The sequence below is a fragment of the Vulpes vulpes genome, chromosome 13 (assembly GCF_048418805.1).
Source record: "Vulpes vulpes isolate BD-2025 chromosome 13, VulVul3, whole genome shotgun sequence".
NCBI lineage: Eukaryota > Metazoa > Chordata > Mammalia > Carnivora > Canidae > Vulpes > Vulpes vulpes.
Genome location: NC_132792.1, coordinates 7,650,868 through 7,670,496, shown reverse-complemented (window position 1 = coordinate 7,670,496; position 19,629 = coordinate 7,650,868). Strand labels below are relative to the sequence as shown.

General features: G+C 50.3%; 1 protein-coding gene across 1 annotated transcript in view; it reads left to right on the top strand.

The window, feature by feature from the left end:
* Window positions 1-19,629, top strand: part of TG (thyroglobulin) — a 245,642-nt gene that overhangs the window by 122,238 nt on the left and 103,775 nt on the right. Inside the window, exons 36-40 of the mRNA XM_025993474.2 lie at window positions 2,610-2,744; window positions 4,401-4,565; window positions 8,844-9,063; window positions 10,901-10,994; window positions 14,014-14,173. Coding sequence (XP_025849259.2) covers window positions 2,610-2,744; window positions 4,401-4,565; window positions 8,844-9,063; window positions 10,901-10,994; window positions 14,014-14,173 — 774 coding nt within the window. The remainder of the gene's footprint in view (window positions 1-2,609; window positions 2,745-4,400; window positions 4,566-8,843; window positions 9,064-10,900; window positions 10,995-14,013; window positions 14,174-19,629) is intronic.

Genomic DNA, 19,629 nt, shown 5'->3' with positions numbered 1-19,629 from the left:
CTGAGGACGGCCCTGCCGTTCCAGGACAAGTATGGGGGTTCACCTTCTCCGGCTGGGTCCATCAGAAGTCTGGCAACAGTATTTGGCACTTTCTTTGGATAAACCCCTTTTGTCTTTCTTGTTACTTTCTTTTTTTAATTTTGATTTTTAAAAGATGTTATTTATTTATTTGACAGAGAGAGAGAGAGAGAGAGAGCACACACAAATGGGGAGTGGCAGGCAGAGGGAGAGGGAGAAGCATGTTCCCCAGGGAGCCCAAGGCGGGGCTCAATCCCAGGGCCCTGGGATCATGACCTGGGCCGAAGACAGATGCTTCACGGACTGAGCCACCCAGGCACCCTTCTTTTTCTTTTCTTTTCTTTTCTTTTCTTTTCTTTTCTTTTCTTTTCTTTTCTTTTCTTTTCTTTTCTTTTCTTTTCTTTTCTTTTTTTTCTTCTTTTCTTTTCTTTCTTTTCTTTCTTTTTTTTTTTTTTTCAAATTAAGAAGAAAAAAGCACGGTGCTAGGTTGTTTTGCTACTTTATTTGCCGTTCTAAATTTAGTGTTCTGGGTGTCAAAGGCAGTTTTGAGATAAAAATGACAGGCTTCCTCATATAGCTAAGAGTATGATACTGTCCAAGACAAAGACCTCTTCCTACCTGGGGAGAATTTTCCAGAAAGGGCACTCAGCTGTTTAGGAAGCTTGGAGGGGATGAAAGGAGCACTGGCTGGGAACCAAGAGGCCAGGTTCTGTCTCTCTGGCTTGGTCATGGCCAGCTCTGTGTTCTTGGAAAGCCACGTAACCTCTCCCAGCTTCTGACTATAGGTTTGTGGAGGAGGCCTTACAGCCCCTACCCCACTGCTCATTCAGTGCTTGGATCTTGAAGCTCCCTCCATGGGGATCAGATGTAATGCCGGTTTGCATTTGACTGAAGACCCTAACACAGTGGAGTGACACCCTTAAAGCACTTAGCTGATGAGTGGCAGCACTTTGTAAACTGTAAAGTGCTACACCTACACCAGTGTTCACCCTGCTGCTCTCCTGGCACAAAGGAAATACTCACAGATATTTGTTAGGAGCATATGCTGCTGGGGTCTTCTGAAAAAAAAGAAAGAAAGAAAGAAAGAAAGAAAGAAAGAAAGAAAGAAAGAAAGAAAGAAAATAAAGAAAGAAAGAGAAAGAGAGAAAGAGAAAGAGAGAAAGAGAAAGAAAGAAAAAGTAAGTACATACCTAGATTTTTCTCCAGTAACTAAGGATGCACCCACTGAACAGATCGTGAAGGTGCCAGGACCAGCACTCTGGGTGATCACACAGGCCTATGACGGGAGGCAGCGTTTTGCCCCCTTTCATGCTCTCTGTGGACAGAGGATGTGCCCGTCTACCTCCACCCACGGTCCCTTCTCAGAGTAGAAGCTCCAGGTCCCTGTTCAGGATACCTCTGTCCTCACAGGGACGCTGGTGCTCTGGCAGGACTCTGTACCTGTGCCAAGCCATCTGTCGGGCAGCAGCACCTGGACGTCCCACCCTGTTGGTGGACCAGATGTACAGATCGTGGGAGCAACCCCACTGAGCCAGGAGGGCATGGCCTGGGTGCATGCAAGGACCAGGTTTCACGGTTGCTCCGCCCCCAAAGAATGGCACTCTTGGGGGACGGGTAGGGGGCTGTGGCACGCCCAGTTAACCTCTCTGTGCTTCATCTCGTTCATCTTTAAAGAGGATGTCTTAGCTGCTGTTTTCCTGGAAACAAGCTCAGTGATGGAAATTTGCATGCAGGAAGTTTCATGCGTGGGGGGCTCATGGGAGTGGCCCCAGTAAGGAAGTGCGGGGGTGGGAATGAGCAGGGGGAGAGGTAGGACTTCCAAGCCCAGCAAACCACATGGCCCCGTGGATCCCATGGCGAGCTCTTAAGCGGCGCTGGCCCTGCACTGTTGTCCCATCTTGAGGCAGGTGGCTCGGCCTTTGCATACCCACATGGACTAGTTTTGAGACACACACTGACCCTGGGAGGGGAGGCATCTCGCCAAGACCACAGGCAGTTCCTGGAGGGGACTTGGCTGGGAGCCTCCAGACACCGCCTTCCTGACACTGGGGAAATGAGAGGTTGGGTCCTGGGACAGCACACCACAGCTCCCCTATGGAGGACAGTGGTCTTCTCTCCATCCGAGGCTTGGGGAGGATTCTGGTGTGTGGGAAGCACTCCACACAGCATCACACAACAACCCTGACACATCTGTGATTATCACTGTCCCTTACCTCCATTCTGATGATTGCCTTGTAACGCCTGCATTATGATGCTCGCCTTGCCTTTTTTTTTTTTTTTTTTAGTCTCTTGAGTTCTACTGTGAGCTGCTTGATAGAAACAGCCATGCTTTTGTTATCCTTTGTTTTTTACCTTTCTGTAGGTTTTTTACCTATCTGTAGGCTTGAGCACAGAACATGGCTCATAAAAACTCTTGATAAATCACTGTAAAATGGGAAACTGTTTCAAGGATGAGGTCACATGAGAATGGAGGCTGCAAGGAGGATGCCCTGGGGCTGCTTTCTGAAGGCACCAGGTGGCACCCCCTTGTCTTCATCATCAGAGCACAGGTGGAGGCTGTGTGCGACTAATGTCCCTGCTCTCTCTCCTAGTCGCTCTGGGCTCCTGGCAGTCCCTGGCTCCCTCTGCTGTAGTTATTGACTCATCCATCAGGAACTTTGATGTTGCTCACGTCAGCACTGCCACCACCAATGACTTCTCTGATGCTAGAGACTTCTGTCTGTTGGGTAAGAGAAGTTTCCCACTGCTCCCGCTCCCCAGACCCGGGTAGGGTGGTTGCATTGGGATGGGGCCTCACACAGTGCTACTCAGGATCCTAATCTCAGAAACACCTGGGAGACCCCAAGATGACCTCGAGTGCCAGAGAAGGGAGACCCTGGGTGGGTCCTCCTCTGCACTCTCCTCATCCTCCTGCAGGAACAGTCAAGGTCTCCAATGGGCTAAACCGGCTGGAAAATGAGTAACATTGAGCCAGATCAGAAGATGATGAGAGGAAGGATCTAAGGGGCTAGTCTGAGACAGAAGAGATGAGCAGAAGCTATGACTTAGATTATAGATGGTCCATCATAGCGAGGAAGAAATATAGTTGTCCTGGTCAGGCTCTTGGGGCAAAGCTAAAGCCTATGGGTAAAACTCAAATTTCAAGAGACATTTTTCAATGCAATATAAAGAAGCTTCTAATAGGCAAAACTGTCCACAGAGGTGTATTCCTTTTAGCGGGTTTCCGGTCACTGGTATTTAAACAAAAGTTAGATGATGATTTGTTAGAGGTGTTCTACAAAGATTTTAACTTCTGCAGGAGCTTGAGATTGGATAACATGTGTATTCCTCCAATTCTTTAAGTCCACGAATCATTTCACTTTCAAGGTTGGATAGCAGTATGCACATCTTACAGAAAGGGCCATGTATAGATGTATAGTTTGTGCACTGTGCAACTCTGAGTACTGCCATAACACAGAGTGGGCTATGAATAAGGCCTTTACCCAGTTCATAGCTTTCCCAAGTGAATGAGTCAACACCATCTTCACAGCTGTTCTTAGAACCAAAAATCCTGAATGCTTGAATAATTTAAATTATCTAGTGCAGGACCTGGTACACGTGGGAAAGGACATAATCCCTGGTGGAAAATAGTGGGTATAATAGGGAATATAGAAAGGAAGCTGAGGCTAAAGAAGAAGGCAAGGGCTGGAACATGGAGAGCCTTGTCTGGTATGACTTAATCCAAGGCCAATGAGAAGGCATGGAGTTGCTTCAAACAAGGGAGTGACAAGAGCACATTTGTGAATTAAACTCTCAAAAGCTTGACTTTTGTGTGGAAAATAGATTGATGGGAGAGTTAGGTTCCCCCCAAACACAATTCTAGTCCCAGCTCCTGGCACAGTGTCAGGGATGTATAGTAGGTGTTCTGATGAATAAGTAAGTGATTGCATGGATGAATGCATGTATGCATGGCTGGATGAATGTGTGGATGTATAGATGGACGCATGGTTGGATAGATGGATGGATGCATAGATAGATGGATGTGTGGATGCATTGAGAGATGGATAGTTGGATGGATGGATGGATGGATGGATGGATGGATGGATGGATGGATACATGGATGCATGGATGGATGGATGGATGGATGGATGGATGGATGGATGGATGGTTGGATGGAGACATGGATGCTTGCATGCATGGGTGGATAGAGGGATGAATGCACAGATACATGATTAGATGGATAGATTGATAGTTGCAGGATTTATAGATGCATGACTGGATGAATGGGTGGGCTGGTGGATGAATAGATGACGCCTGGATTCAAGGATGCATGACTGGATGGATGCATGGCTAAGGTGCCTTCTCTGAAGCCCAAGCCTCATTGTTGTTCTCTTACTCTGTAGAATGTTCCCGTCACCAGGCCTGCCTTGTCACCACTCTGCAAGCCCAACCTGGTGCCGTGAGGTGTGTATTCTACGCCGATGCCCAGATCTGCACACATAGCCTGCAGGCCCAGAACTGCCAACTTCTGCTCCGTGAGGAGGCCACCCACATCTACCGGAAGCTGAGTGAGTCCCAGCCTATGCCTCTGAGGCTCTTCCAGAGAGCCTGGATATAGCTGGAAGGGACTATCCAAGTGTGTGGTGACTTGCGGGCAGTGGCTTTTGAGGTTCTTAAGGAAAAATCGGCCAAAGTTCTCTTGGGTTAGGTGACATTCATTTGAGAGTGACTAAAGGAAGGTGAAAACCCTACTTCTAAGCTAGAGCTTCTCTGTGCCACTTTTATTCATTTATTTGAGTTATGGAAGCCATTTGAACCTTTGAGTTTCTTAGTAAAATAATTAAATAGGCCATTTTTTATTACCATTTTAGTTTAAAAAGTTCTGTCCCCTGCCTTATCTCTTTTTTAAATTTTTTTTCAATTTATTTATTTATGATAGTCACAGAGAGAGAGAGAGAGAGAGAGAGGCAGAGACACAGGCAGAGGGAGAAGCAGGCTCCATGCACTGGGAGCCCGATGTGGGACTCGATCCCAGGTCTCCAGGACCGTGCCCTGGGCCAAAGGCAGACGCCAAACCACTGCGCCACCCAGGGATCCCTGTCCCCTGCCTTATCTCAATTGGTCCTCACTCCAATCCTCTGAGGTAGCAAGATAAGGAGGGTTTTATCCCCAGCTTAGAGATTGAGAGACTCCGGCCCAGAGAAGTTACTTCTTTGATTTTGCCCAGCCAGTGATGACAGAATGGGAGCTTGGAGGCAGGTCTCCTATCTCTAGATGCAATCCACTTGCACAAAACCACATCATCTAACTACCATATCATGGTCACCGTGGAGAGGGCAGCTGCTCTCGGCTCCGTTTTATTTGACCACATTCAGGAAGGCGTTGTTATGTTTCAGATGTTGTGTTAGGTGCCGGGGAGACAGAGATGAAACCACCCAGAGGAGAACAAAATAGAAATCCATCACTAAGTGAAACCAGTACAACCCGTATAATTTGGGGCCTGGGAGCTGGAGGCCTGGGGGAAGCCGTTCCCCTGTTAGACATGCTTAGGAGATGAAATTTGTGACTTTTTGAAATGTTGCCTACTTCAGCCATCTTATCTTCTAGAACACAAGAGGTGGGCCCTTTCTCTGTAAAGGGCCAAATAAATATTTTAGACTCTATGTATCAGTTACAACTGCTCATTTTTGCCACTCTGGCAAGGAAGCAGCCACAGAAGATACAAAAATCAGTGGGTATGGTTGGGTGCCAATAAAATTTTATTCACAAAACCAAGAAGCAGTTGGATTTGGTCCCTGGCCTTAGAATGCAGGTATCCCCAGGCCTGTTTTGATCCAGGGGTATCCTCCTCTTGTGCCCCCTCCTCCACCTCAGCCTTTAGACCGTAAGAGTGCTCCCCAGGACTCGGGATGCTTTGATTCCTGTATGTTGTGGTCTCCGGCCTACAATCCCAAGTCTCATCTTGATGTAGACATTTATATTATTTGGTCAAGTTGGATTTCAGTAGGACATTTCCCCCATCGTGTAGCTGATCTGCATGGTAATCCTGCTGAGGACAGATACCTGGCCTTGTGGTTTAGTTTCCATTAAAAACAAAAAAATTAGACTGTTTCTCTCTTAGTTCCGTGGAACTCCAGGTCAGTGTGAAAGGCTCACCTCCGACTGAAGACGCGTGCCCATGTGTAGGTGCATGGACACGGTCTGCATCTTGTGTACACACATGGCTACTGATCATTTCCTTCACTTATGTAGTCATGTGGCCTAAATGTGGGGCAAACCCATGATTTTCTGGAAAACATTTCAAAAGGGAGGACTGCACATTTTCCCCGTGTTGGATCTCATTCAGTCTGGGATTCATTGGGCAGCCTCTGGAGGGAGGGCTGAACACCAAACACCACTGTCCGTGGGAAAGCAGGCTTGCATTCCTTCAAAATTCTTTAGCATTTGTATTTTGCGTCTTTGCTCCCTCTTTCAGAGGGTGCCATGTTCACGAAATGTGACTCCTTTCCCTGTGGAGCAGACGGACAGAGTCCAAAGGTTCTGGCCCTTTAGCACCCGCGGTCCTGAATACTTACTTGCCCGAGGTCCTGTGATTTACTACTGAAGCAGGAAATCTTGTGAGAAGGAACTGTGGGCCGAGATCAGCTGTGACTTGTGACTGAGGCCAGATTAGAACGTGCGACTCTTTCCTTCCATGCTGGGTTAACCAGCACTGCAGGTTTTTTGCAACAGAGAGAGTTTTCTTCACTATTTCCAACCTTCCTTCTTTCCTTCTTTCCTTCTTTCCTTCCTTCCTTCCTTCCTTCCTTCCTTCCTTCCTTCCTTCCTTCCTTCTTTCCTTCCTTCCTTTCTTCCTTCTTTTTTTCTTTTCTTTTCTTTTTTCTTTTTCTTCATTTCTGAACCTTCCCTGTATCTCTCCCTTCCTCCCTCCCTTCCATTCATTCATTCACTCACGTGTTGAGCTCCTACCATGTGTAGGCACTGGGCTTGGAGCATCACAGGTACCCTGTATTTATCCCCAACATGTCTGTGCTGTAGGGCCTGCTACCCTTCCTGTTTCATAGGAGGAAATTAAGCATCTGAAGAATTAGGAAGTTTCCTCCAAAGTAGCTGGGGCATAAGGTAAAACATAGGCCTGCTTGCCTCCCGGGACTGTGCATTGGTTCCTCCCCATGATGCTCCTCAGTGGCCTGGGAGTTCTAAGCCCACACCATCCCCAATGTACTCAGGCCTCACACCGTTGATATCCAGGGCCAGATGCTTCTTTGCTGTGGGGCCTGTGCTCTTTATTGTGGGATGTTTAGCAGCATACCTGGCCTCTACTCACTAGATGTCAGTAGCTGGCATCTCTTGCAACCCTGATGACAACCAAAACTGTCTCCGGACATTATCAAATGTCCCCTTCCCCTGAGATCAGAATCACCTCCAGTTGAACCACTGCACTGCACCAAATTTGAGGAATGGGTGGACTTCTGCGTGTCCATCTGCCTCTTCTCCTGTACTCCTGGTTTGTGCTCATGTGCATAGGAGATGTACACAGAGCTGCAGAGCAAGTGGCAGAGCTCTTGCAGCCAACAGTGGAGCCGAGCAAACCAAACACACCTGCAGGAAATGATAGGTGCCACCCCCCCACACACACACACACAAGCAGAGAGAGAGAGAGAGAGCAAGCTTGAGAAAGAGAGAGAATATCTCTTCACCAGCATTCAGTGCTTCCTTTGTGCAGGGCCCTGAACCCTGTGGGCAATCAGACGTAGGCCAATTCCAAATCCCTGAAAATGGTACCTGGCATGGAGCCAGGGTCCCAACAACAGTTGATTGACTCAATCACTAAATGGAAGAAAATGTGATCCAGAAGATAAGAAACTGCGGGGGGGGGGGGGGGGGGGGGGAGAGAGAGAGAGAGCATGACACATGTGGTGATTAGCATTACAAGGACGGGATGGGAGGTTTTGGAGGCAGAGCAGCCTGGGCAGGCTGGCAGGTGGCACAAGCTTTGCAAGCTTTGGCTTAACAGGTTAGATGGAACGGGGTGGGGTGTGAAGAAAAAGAGGGAGGGTGTTGAGGGGTGGGGCAGGGGCCCCAAGCTGGCCCTTGACCCATGTGAATAGGCCATGGCCTCAGTCGGGGTACAGAAATCTTTTGAATCTGACACTTGGAAGTCCTGGTGGCTACTCACCCTTGGCCCTTAAATCTGTTTTCTTACCAGTGATACACAAGCACAGGCTCACAGCTCTTCCATTGCAATTCGGGAATCCCAGAGTTTTAAGACTTTGAAAAAAAAATTTTTTTTGTGAGTTTGCAGCACACTTATTTGGTGCAAAATCTGACCTCAAGTGACTGAAGAAATCATATTCATCTCTGTTAGTATGAATGATTCATACCTTACCTTATCAGTAGCCAGAAGTTAGCGATGTGTTTGATGGTGGGGCCTGACTCCAGACCCTCTGGGGACATTGGCTGAGCATCACACTTTCTGTGCTCCTCTGTGGTTTTAAACGTCCAAGTACTTCTGAATGAAGCTCACATCTGGCCCCCGAGTGATGAGTAACGGGTCCCAGGCCTGGGTTAGGCCCTGCCTAGCCTCTGGCTGGGAAGAAATCAGTGAGGCAGCACACGTACAGAAGGGATTAGTGCCATGCTCTGCGGACATTCAGTGCCTGCTAAACATCAGCTGTATTTGCTATTAATTGTTTTTTCACATTGAAAAGTAACCTGGCTCGACTTGGGTTTCTGGGGTCTGAATGAACTACTGATGTTTTTAAGGTGCAGAAAGCAGTGTTTTGTTTGAACAGAGTACCCACTGTTGTCTGTTCCCCTCTCCCCCATGGACCCCTTCCCCACAGACATCCCTCTGCTCAGCTTTGGGACATCTGTACCTTCTGTGACCATCACGCCCCACGGCCAGCTGATGGGCAGGTCCCAGGCCATCCAGGTGGGCACCTCGTGGAAGCAAGTGGATCAGTTCCTGGGAGTTCCATATGCCACCCCACCCCTGGCAGAGAGCCGCTTCCGGGCACCAGAGCCCTTGAACTGGACAGGGTCCTGGGATGCCACCAAGCCACGGTGAGGATCTAGTGAATCATATTAGTGAATTCCCAGAGAATTCCTCTCCCATTCGAATCTGTCAGAGTGAGACTTGGTAGCAGGGCAGTGAGTTTCAGTGTGAGTAGTGAGTGGGGGTGGGCAGCAAATTGCTTAAGGTGGCATTAAGTGCTCTAACAGACGAACCCCTCCAAATATCATTATCTTGTCCCTATAAAGTGCATTTAGTGATAGAGGGGTCGATGTGTTTCTGCTCCATGCAGTGATTCAGGGACCCAGGCTCTGTAGGCTCCTCCTTCTTCAGCATGAACATTCCTTGACTTTGAATCCAGGAAAGAGACACTTTGGAAGGGTCTACATGGGAGACCTCTATGGGCCATGGCTGCAGGTAGCTTGGGTGCCTATGTGACATGCACCGGTTTGACAGTAGCTGGAAGTCAGCCTCCTGGCCACAGCTGACTTTGATGGGGCTGAGAAATACAGCAGACAGAGAAAGGCACCTGAGCTAATGGAAAACATTGTATTTATTTACTTTTTTAAAAGGCTTTATTTATTTATTTGAAAGAGCAAGTAAGCAAGAGAGCATGAGCAAGGTAGAAGAGGAACAGAGGGAGAAGGAGAAGCAGATCCCCACTGAACAGGGAGCTGGATGCAGGACTAGATCCTAGGACTCTGGGATCATGACCTGAGCTAAAGGCAGACACTTCACTGACTGAGCCACCCAGGCACCCCAGAAAAACATTTTAAAAGGACTTTGCCCTCCCCCAAAGGAACAATATTAAAAAAAATAATAATAATAAAAAAAAGGAACAATATTAAAAGGAGCCTTTAAAAAGAGGGAAAAACATTCAAATTCTATCTTCCTCCCTCATCAACCATGTTCCATTTCACTTTCCCCTCCCATGGCATACACCACTTTAAACAATTGACACTTTTGGAGATTTTACCATTTTTCTGACCAGTGTGTGTTCACAGTACCAGGGAAAGGGCACCATTCTCTAATCTCTCCCTTTCCCAGCTTTGACAGACCCCTCTGGCTCCTGAGGCAGCTGCACCTGTGCTGTCCCTCACCACCCATGACTGACTGGTAGGCAGGTCCACAGGCCGGGACCAGAAAGAGTGAAGGCCTGGGAGCTCTTCAATACTCCAGGCAAGGGGCATCAGAGTCTTGAATGCAGGCAGTGATGGGAAAGTGAAGAAAGCCACTGTAGGTCTCCAGCATGGAGACACTAGAGGAATAAACATGCCCTAATCAGAGTGCTTTAGCATGTGGGGCAGAGCCATGTGACAGGTGGGGCTCTGAGTGCAGCACAGTTAAAGAACTTGCCTTCTCAGAGTCTAGCACAAACAAGGCTCGGGGAACATGTAAAGTCATCCCTGGGGCAGGTACCATCATGCTGCCACTGGGCGTGTCCCAGTTGTGGTGATGTGGTCTCAGCTCTTGTGCCCGGACACACTCCGCCTGGCACACCTGGACTCTGTACTGATGCAGAAAGCAGGTCTGACTCCACAGGCAGCAGTGGTGCTGTACATGTGGAGCAAGGAAGGGTCAAGGTCCCCAGCAACATGCACCTTCCCCTTCTCTGTCTTGAGCATCCTTTCTCTGAGTTAGCACCTTGTCCCTGGAAGAGTTCCTCCATGGCCTGTGGCAGAGAGGGTGGGGGGCATCCTGCCCTTCCTTCCACGTCCTCACCACTCCCTCTACCCATTGCCCAAAGCTGCTAATAGCTGCAGAGCTATTGGGTCACTGGGCCTTTGGACAGGGCAGTGGGTCCTGGCCATTGGTGGTGGGCGAGAGGGGAGGATGAGGCATGCGTCCTTGATGGTTGCCCCAGAAGTCATGAGTCTGTATCCCCAGGGCCAGCTGCTGGCAGCCAGGCACTAGAACGCTCGAGTCTCCTGGAGTCGACGAAGATTGCTTATATCTTAATGTGTTTGTCCCTCAGAACGTGGTAAGTTCTGAAGCCCTTGATCGTCTGCCCTGCAAACTGCCCTGTTAGAAAACTGCACCTGTCCCGAGAGCTGCCAAATCACTCCTCTCCTCCATGGCCTGCTTAGCTTTTGCTCCCCCAGCACTGTCTTCACTGGTTCTTGACCTTGTGAAAGCCTGAGGGGCCAAGAGTAAGCGGAGGGTCCTCCTGGTTTCTACCTGCCCTCCCTCAACCTCCCCACATCCTCAGGCCTCCCCAATAGGGCACACTTATCCTGCTTCAGTTCTCTAAGCAATATTCATAAAGGGCTTGTGTTGGGGGGTGCTGCCCCGGATGGGACAGAGAGGTGAAGCAAACAGACTTGCTGTGCCCAGGGAGTTATATTTTTAGGGGGCAGAGCAGAAACAGAGACACAATCAAGTCCTGAACAACTGTGATGTTGATGAGACCCTGAGGAGAAATCCAAAGGTGGGGATGCAGTGAGAGGAGGTGTTGGGTGGTGGTTAGGGGTTGGCGCTTGAATGAGGCAGGAGAAGGGAGTTGTGAGGCCAGTGGTGGGTGAGGGGCAGTGATTCAAGGTCTCTGAGAGGGTGAGAGAATCCCAGCTGGGGAGGGCAGAGCCTGATGGCAGCCCATCTGTCAATGAGGAGACCAACTATTGTCCTTGAAAGACCCTCAGAGAAACCCCTGGGGGTGTTTCCACATGGACTCTTAATTGGGGGCTGTTCCAGAGGGTGAGCTTTGGGGCTGTAACCCTGAAAGATTATGCCCTGTTTTGAATGTTGAATCTTCCTAAGTAGCAGCTATGATCTTCATGTTCCATGTTTGAGTTTCTTGTTTGGCAGGAAAGGGTCAGAGGGCACGAGAGAAAAAGGAAGTGATGAGTTTTAGGAAACACGAGTTTGTAGGGATGCCAGCCTGGTGTCAATAGAGGTTATGGTACCAGGACCATGCCACAGCTTCCTGGTCCCCTAGCCAACAGCAGTGAGAATCCACTGCACTTTGGATGCTTGACCTCAGCAAGCTGGTCTGAGTGAGCTGGGTCACAAGGCCCCCCTAGACGTGAAGGCTCTCATAGATGGTACTACTATGAGCATGGAGTCTAGAGTGAGGAAGACCATGAGTCCCCTCTGCCCAGCACTGGTCACCCCATACCTACCATGTTGGGTTAAGGTCCGCCTACCAAGCTGGTCTGTCACTGACCACTGCCTCTCTGGTCTGGAGAAGGTAATCATGTCCTCTGTGCTCCACTTACTGGTTCTGAAAGTGGGAGAGAAATAGCATCTAGTTCATAAAGTTCTTGTAAGAGTTACATAAAACACTGCGGAAACCAATGAGTCAATAGATGGCTGGTGGGGGCCAGAAGAATGACCATGAGTGGGACAGAGGGACACCTCACAGAATGAGGGGCACTCCACCTGGAAGTGATGGGAGACCTGGAGCCCATCGCTTGGAACTAGTCAGTCTTCCAACACCCTAGTTCTGGTCTCTAGTTTATTCTGGATGATAGTCTGTGTCCTCCTTGGTGAGTCCTTTCAGTTTGCCCACGTGCCTGAAACCCATCCTGGTGATATAGAGCTACTCGTCTCTAACCTAAGAGACCCAGTGTCACAGACGAAAGAGCCTAGGAGAGTGTGCTGGGAGGGAGGCTGAGGATGGAACTGTGGGAAGGTGCCTTCCTCTTTGTACATGTTTTAAAACGTTTTTCACCACTCTGAGCTCCTGTGTTCATGTCTGTGGAATAGAAGGGCTTACAGCCATTAGACCATCTAACTGTGGGGCGGAAGCTCTAATGAGACATCCAAGGTGAGCACACTTGGCACAGCATCCATCAGGGTGGGTCCTCAGCCAGTGTTTGCTGTTAGTGAGGAAGGCATGAGTGTCAGAGCCCATGGCACATGGATGGACCTGTCACAGCCCAGACAGGACTGAGTGAGCAAGACACACCTGGGGCCCTGCATACATCACAGCCTGGAGTCAGTGTCGAGCCCCCAGATGGAACATTATATTCTAACAGTGTATTCTAAGTATATTCTTATATAGGGTCAGCTTGGGTTTCAAGTCTGCTTTGCCACGTCCTAGCTGTGTGGTTGTAGACAGGCTATTCCAGACTGCCAGGCCCAGGCTCCCTCATCTGTAAAGTGGGAATGATAATAATAGGCCTAGCTCTTGGATCTGGTTGAGGACCGAATGGGTGACACACATGAATGCTGAGCATGGCACTTTGCTCTCATTCCATGCATGATAAAAGGTAGCTCTGTGTTGCCAGGGTGGGGTCTCAGGCATGTGGCCAAACTGAAAGGACTAGCCAAGGAGGACCCAGACAGTCTTCCAGAATAAACTAAGGCCAGAACTGGGGTGTTGGAGGACCACGTATCTCCAAGTGATGGGCTCCAGGTCTGCACTGGGCTGCCATTTCTGCCACCTGTGCACTTTGCAATGTGAGCACAGCACCCATTTGGGAGCCAGACCTTAATCCAGCATTGCAGGTATGCGATGATCATCCACCTTCTCCCCCTCAACTTCCTTACCTGTGACATCAGGCTTGTTCATGTGCTAGGTCTGCTCTAATAGAGCACCACTGACTGGGAGGTACAAACAACTGAAATATAATTTTTTAAGATTCTGAAGACCAGAGGCCCAAGATCCAGGGATCATCAGGGTTGGCTTCTTCTGAGGCTGCTCTCCTTGGCCCATGGATGGTCATCTTTTTCCTCCCTCTGTCCCCATATGATATCCTCTCTACATGGGTCTCTGTCTAAATTTCCCCTTCTGAAGTCATATTGGATTAGGGCCCACAGGCTTAGTCACCTCCTTATAGGACCCTCTTCAACTACAATCACATTCTGGGGTCATCGAGTCAGGGATTCAATTTGAGGAGGACACGGTTCAGCCTATAAATGGGCCAGGGTGTGCCTACATGGCAGACCTGACAGGGAGAGTCGTGGGTAGGCTCAGAATCTGGCACCTTCTTGGGAAAGGTGCTCTGGTGAGTGAGAAGGGGCCAACCCTCAGCCTCATCTTTCTCCACTTGCCACAGGCCCCCAATGCATCTGTGCTCGTGTTCTTCCACAATACCCTAGAGGGCAGGGGCAGTGAAGGACCACTGGCCATCGACGGTTCCTACCTGGCTGCCATTGGCAACCTCATTGTTGTCACTGCTGGCTACCGAATGGGCATCTTCGGCTTCCTGAGTTCTGGTGAGTAGCTGGCATGGCTGGGGATTGTGGACTCTCAGAGCTGAGGGTCTCTGTGTGTGTTCAACCCCTTTTTCCTAAGCCCCATGCTTTCACGGCCCCAAGTCCTCCTCGAGCCCAACAGGGCACTCTGTGGGATGTCCAAGAGACACGCCCAAGAGACCCTCCAGTGATGTCGACCCCCATGTGTGAGAGTAATAGTTGCTGTTGATCGATCTTACTGGGGGCTGAAGCTGTTCCGAGTACATGATGTGTTTTATCTTACAGTATGTGTGTGTGTGTGTGTGTGTGTGTGTGTGTGTGTGTGTGTATACTGAGATCTCAGAAGGTTAGACACTTGCTAACATCAATAGTCAGGAAAGAGCAGAGCCAGGATTTACCGCTGGGGTTGACTTGCCCTAGAGAATCATAGGAATGGATTATCCGTCCTGGGCCCATAGGGATGCCAGTTGACCCCACATGAGGGCTGCATCAGTGATGCTTCTCGTTTCTTCTTTAATCCCAGCCTCACTCGTGAACATCAGTCTGTCCCCTATCCAGTCACAGGACTGTTTGTCACCCTGGTCACATCCTCCACCTTTGCCAGCAGAGCCCAGGGCAAAATTGAGGCCTGGAGAGTCCCATCGTGCTCCATGCATGCTTTTTTTCCCATGTCCGGCCCCTGACAGCAGTAGGGCACTTGTCAAACAGCCTGTAGACACACAGGTCTGGGAACCTGCAGAACCAAGGGCCAGCTCCGCCATTCATTGTCTGTGACCTTGGATGAAAACCTTCATGCCCGACTCTCAGTTTTCTCCTCTATAAAATGGGAATAATTTTACCCAACTTCCGTGGTTACGTGAGAGGCTCCAGTGAGGTCGGATGTGTTTGAAAGGGCTTCAGATCCTGTAGGGGGCTTTCCAGGTAGGCACACAACTTCATCTCTGTTCTCTGAGGATCTCACTTAAGACCCCAGTGCCTGACCAGTGCTGAGTCAGGATGGGCGGGTGGAAGGTAACATGATGAGAATGATGGACTCACCTAGAATGTGCGTGAGTGGGTAGGCATCCAGCATGGGCAGAAACTCTGGAGTGCTGGGTGCACCACGTGGCATGAGGCCTTGGTTGCCATGAAGAAGATTCTAGGCCTGTACAACCACTGCAAAGCAGACACCAAGTTAAGGCCAAATACGACCAGATGCCAATGAGGGAGATGTGCATGATAAACAGATTTTAGATTTTCCTTCGGAGCGAGCAGGGTCAGCTGCTGGAGCACTACAACCCTACCTGGGTTTTCTTTTCTCTTTCCCAACAACATGGGACTGACAATGATTTGGTAAGTCAGCAGCTCCTGTCTCTGGAGAGGCAGGAGAAGCTCAGAACATGGTCAGGTGGTGCTTGCCGTAGACATGGCCAACTCCTTGGCTCAGAGCCTCTCCAGACAGAGGAGAGCTTATTTCCATATGTCGCCCATGCCTGAGGGGTTGGGGGGGGGGGTTCATGGCGTGTAATCTTATTGAGAATTTGTGTGCTTTGGGGAAGGCAAACTCCTTTCTGCTGCTGGTGGAGGCAGTGTCAGGAGAGGCAAAGGAAATTTCTAGAACCTCCAGCCCTTCTCATTCCTGACCTGAAATGCTGCCCATTCATTGTGCTTCGAGCAAACCTGTCAGCGAGAGGGGAGGAAGGTTACCCTCAAGAGTGCCAGCCTTAAAAAAAAAAAAAGAAGAGTGCCAGCCTTCCCCAGACATTTCTCCTGGGTCACCTCACCTCATTCTCGCGATGGCTCGGTGAGGCCAGTGCCAAGCGGCTGTTTTGCAGGTGAATCAGCGACACTTGGGGAGACCAAGGAGCTCCATGCCCCAGTTAGGAGTGCATTCAGGGGCTTAAATCCTGTCAGTCAAACAGCAAGGAGAAAATATTGTGGCTCGTGCCCTTGGATGTTTAGAAATGCCCTTTGGATCCCCTATTGTTCTGTGTACAGAGCGGGATGGTTTTTCTTAGCTTTATTTGCTAGGCTTCCTAGCTTCCCCCACATCCCTGGGCTTTTACCTGCCTTAATTGAGCCTTAATTGAGCCTCCTTGCAATTCCACGAGGAGAGGGGAGCAATGTATCCCCGTGGAGACACCGAGACACAAGATGCTGGGATGCAGCCCTCCTGACCGCAGAGCCCACCGGCCTGCCACAGCCCATCCCCTGACAAGGCTCTGCTGAGAAGAGCTGCTGCACAGAGGATGTGGGCCCCGGGGGATGGTCAGGAAGGGGAAGGGCATGGGTGTGTGAGTCTGTAACCCCCCAGTAAATTTGTGACACATGCACACCAGCCCCTTTACCATTTAACAAATATATGACAGATTTTACCATTTAGAGCAGTTTGACGTTTACAGAATAATTGAACAGAAAGTATAGAGGGTTCCCATACCACCCCAGTTTCCCCTACTATTGACACCGTGTGTGATGTGGCACCTCTGTTACAATCGATGGGGCAACAGTGATAGGTTATTATTGACTAAAGGCCCACAGTTTCCAGGAGGGTTCACTCTTTGTGTTGTACATTCTATGGTTTCCATTAAGTGTATAATGACATGTGTCCAACATTGTGTCATATGGTTTCGCTGCACCTGTTCGTCTTTCTCCTTTTCCATTTTTTTATTAAAGAGTTTTTGAGTTTTATTTTATTCATGAGAGACACAGAGAGAGAGGCAGAGACATAAGCAAGGGAGAAGCGGGTTCCCTGAGGGGAGCCTGATGAGGGACTCGATCCTAGGACCCCGGGTTCATGACCTGAGCTGAAGGCAGGCGCTCAACCACTGAGCCACCCAGGTGTCCCTCCTTTGCCATTTTCAACAGTTGGACACTGCAGTTCAGAACACAGTTCTGGAAAAAGACAGGCTACTCTGAGCACCGGCCAGAGCCCACTGTCCTGCAGGGCACGCAGGTTTTGCATCGGAGCAGAACAGGCTCTGAGGGCCCGAGGGCTCTAGGCAGTTCCTTTCCCTGCATCCGCTCACATGCCGCGCATCTCTCAGGTGACACTAAGACACGTGGGCCGGTGATGGGGGAAAGCATGTGGAAGGTGTGTGGAACCTCGCTAGGACCCAGCAGGGGCTCACAGGGGTTAATGCCCCTTTTCTCTCCCTGGACGGGGCTCCTTCAGAGCATGGCTGGGTCGTGGTCATGACCCGACCCTGCACGTGGCCAGAAGCTGGCACAGAGCTGCCCCTGGACCACAGCGGTGGCAACAGCCCCTGGAATCAGCTGTGTCTGGCTGAGAAGTCTCTGCACCTTTGCTCCTGTGATCTGCGTGGGTGGCATCTGCTGTCGGAGCTCACAGGGAAGTGGTCCTCTAAGAGCTCCAGACTCTAGAGGCATCTTTCCAAAAGGAATGGGGGGATGAAAACAGAAGCTCATGCCAGTCCTGTGGCTGATGAGACAAATTTGTGTTCTCTGGGCGGGGGGTGGGGGGAGAAGGGGAGCCCTGGTTCCTGGTGGTCGGAGCAGTTGGAAAGAAAGTGACGGGGTTGGTGATGGGCCAGGGGAGGCCATTTCCGCAGCCTGGATCCTGCCTGGGGACAGAGCCCAGGGGGCACAGGGCACAGGGACTATTCTGTCTCTGGCACAGCAGTGCAAGGAGGGGAACAGGGGCACGTGGCAGGCAGGCTCAGGGCAGTGGGTGGGTCAGCCCGGAGGCCTGCTGCAGAGTGTGGGGGCAGAGGAGAGGGTCTGGCCAGGGACTCAGATGGAAGGCCAGGCATGCCTCATCTTCCCTGGGGTATTCTGAGGCCTTCGGGGAGGGTCTGCTACCCTTCAACCAGAATGGGCACAGAGTCCTGTCTCAGCGGCTGCTCCTCCCCAAGTGCAATTGCTGCTACCAACGCCAAGGCACACGCCGCAAGGGGTATCTGGGAGATAATGCCCAGATCCCCTAAATTTGTTTCATTTTATTCAAGGAAGACTAAACAATTTCTCTCGTGCTTTGTGCCTGGCCCTGTTCTGTTTCCTTTTCAAGATCAACTAATCAAATCATCCTAACAACCCAAAGAGATAAGTGTGGTTATCATTTCCATTTTACAGACCAGGGAAAATCAAGTTGCATTAAGTAACCTGTCCAGGGCCCCACAGTGCTCCTAGGGCTGCACCCAGCTGGTCTGACTCTGTAACCTCTGTGCTCGGCCACCTCCCCTGCTGCCTCTTATTGACGGCCACCAAGACCGGGTGAGGGACCACCGTCAGCCCAGAATTACACCAGGGAGCTTCAGAGGGATAGTTGAAGACATCGAATGAGCAAGCGAGCACCAGTCAGGGAATGGGAACAGCTGGATGTTTGCTGGGGTGGTTCTGACTGGAGCGGCAGGATGGTGGAAATGGTGGGGCAGGGCAGGGCAGGGCCGCTAGGGGAGGTGGACAGGGGTGGACACCTGCTCACATCTGTCTCCCGCTGGACTCTGTGTGCGGCCAGCAGGGAGCGCCTGTCCTGTGTCATGCCCCAGGGGCAAGGCACAGCTCCTGTGTGTGTCAGGATGGAGCTGGGAGGTCCCAGGAAGCTTTGGGGACTCGGCCACAGCCAGGCAGCAGGGGACAAATGTGGCCATGATGACTGGGTGAGGGCCGGTGCTAGAAAGTGGAGAAAACCCAGACTGCTGGGATGGATGGGCCAAGGCCATTCATAGAGGATTGCAAAAGCCAGGAAGATGTTTAGACTTGACATAGTAGGGATGGAGGAGTTAAGAGAGCTTTTGAACACAGAAGGTTCCGTAAATGGAGCGCTTAGATTTTTTTTAAATGAAAATAACATAATGCCTTGCACATCATTGATTTTCCAAGCAGTGTTTATTGAGTTGGATGGAGTGTTGGAACATAGAGTTCCGACTGTGCATTGGGACCTAGGTCTGGACTTTACCTTAGATTTGCTGCTTGCACCGAAGCAAACATTCCTCTCGAGTCTCAGGTTCCTCCTCAGTGAAGGAGGGGGTTGGAGCAGGCTGCTTGAGACTGGCTGGCTCGCTGCCCCTGTGCACGTGGCCGAGGCTGTGTGTCCCGAGGGCCAGCACTGTGCCTGTCTTGCTCTCCACGGAACACACCACAGCACCTGGCACCAGGCGAAGCCCAATTCAGACTTGTCTGAAGAGCAGCCCTTGAAGGACCCTAACCTCTGACTTCCTGGGGGTCTGTAGACCCCCCAACATCAGCACTCTACTTGGGAAGCTGATATATGGGAAGTTCAGAGGCAGGGACAGTCGCCCCTCAACCCTCCTCCATTGTCACAGGAAATGCAGGCTGTGGATGTCACTTCCCAGATGTGCAAGTCTGGGTCCCGCTGAGCTGGCACCCAGCTTTCCTGCCCTGCCCAAGACCTCAGAAACAAACGCATTCATCCCAACAAGCAGAACAGAAACGCAATCCAGAAACGTCCACGGTGAGGACTGGGCTAATGTCTTCACCAAACCCAGAACACAAAGTGCATTTGAAGAAATCCTGAGAGT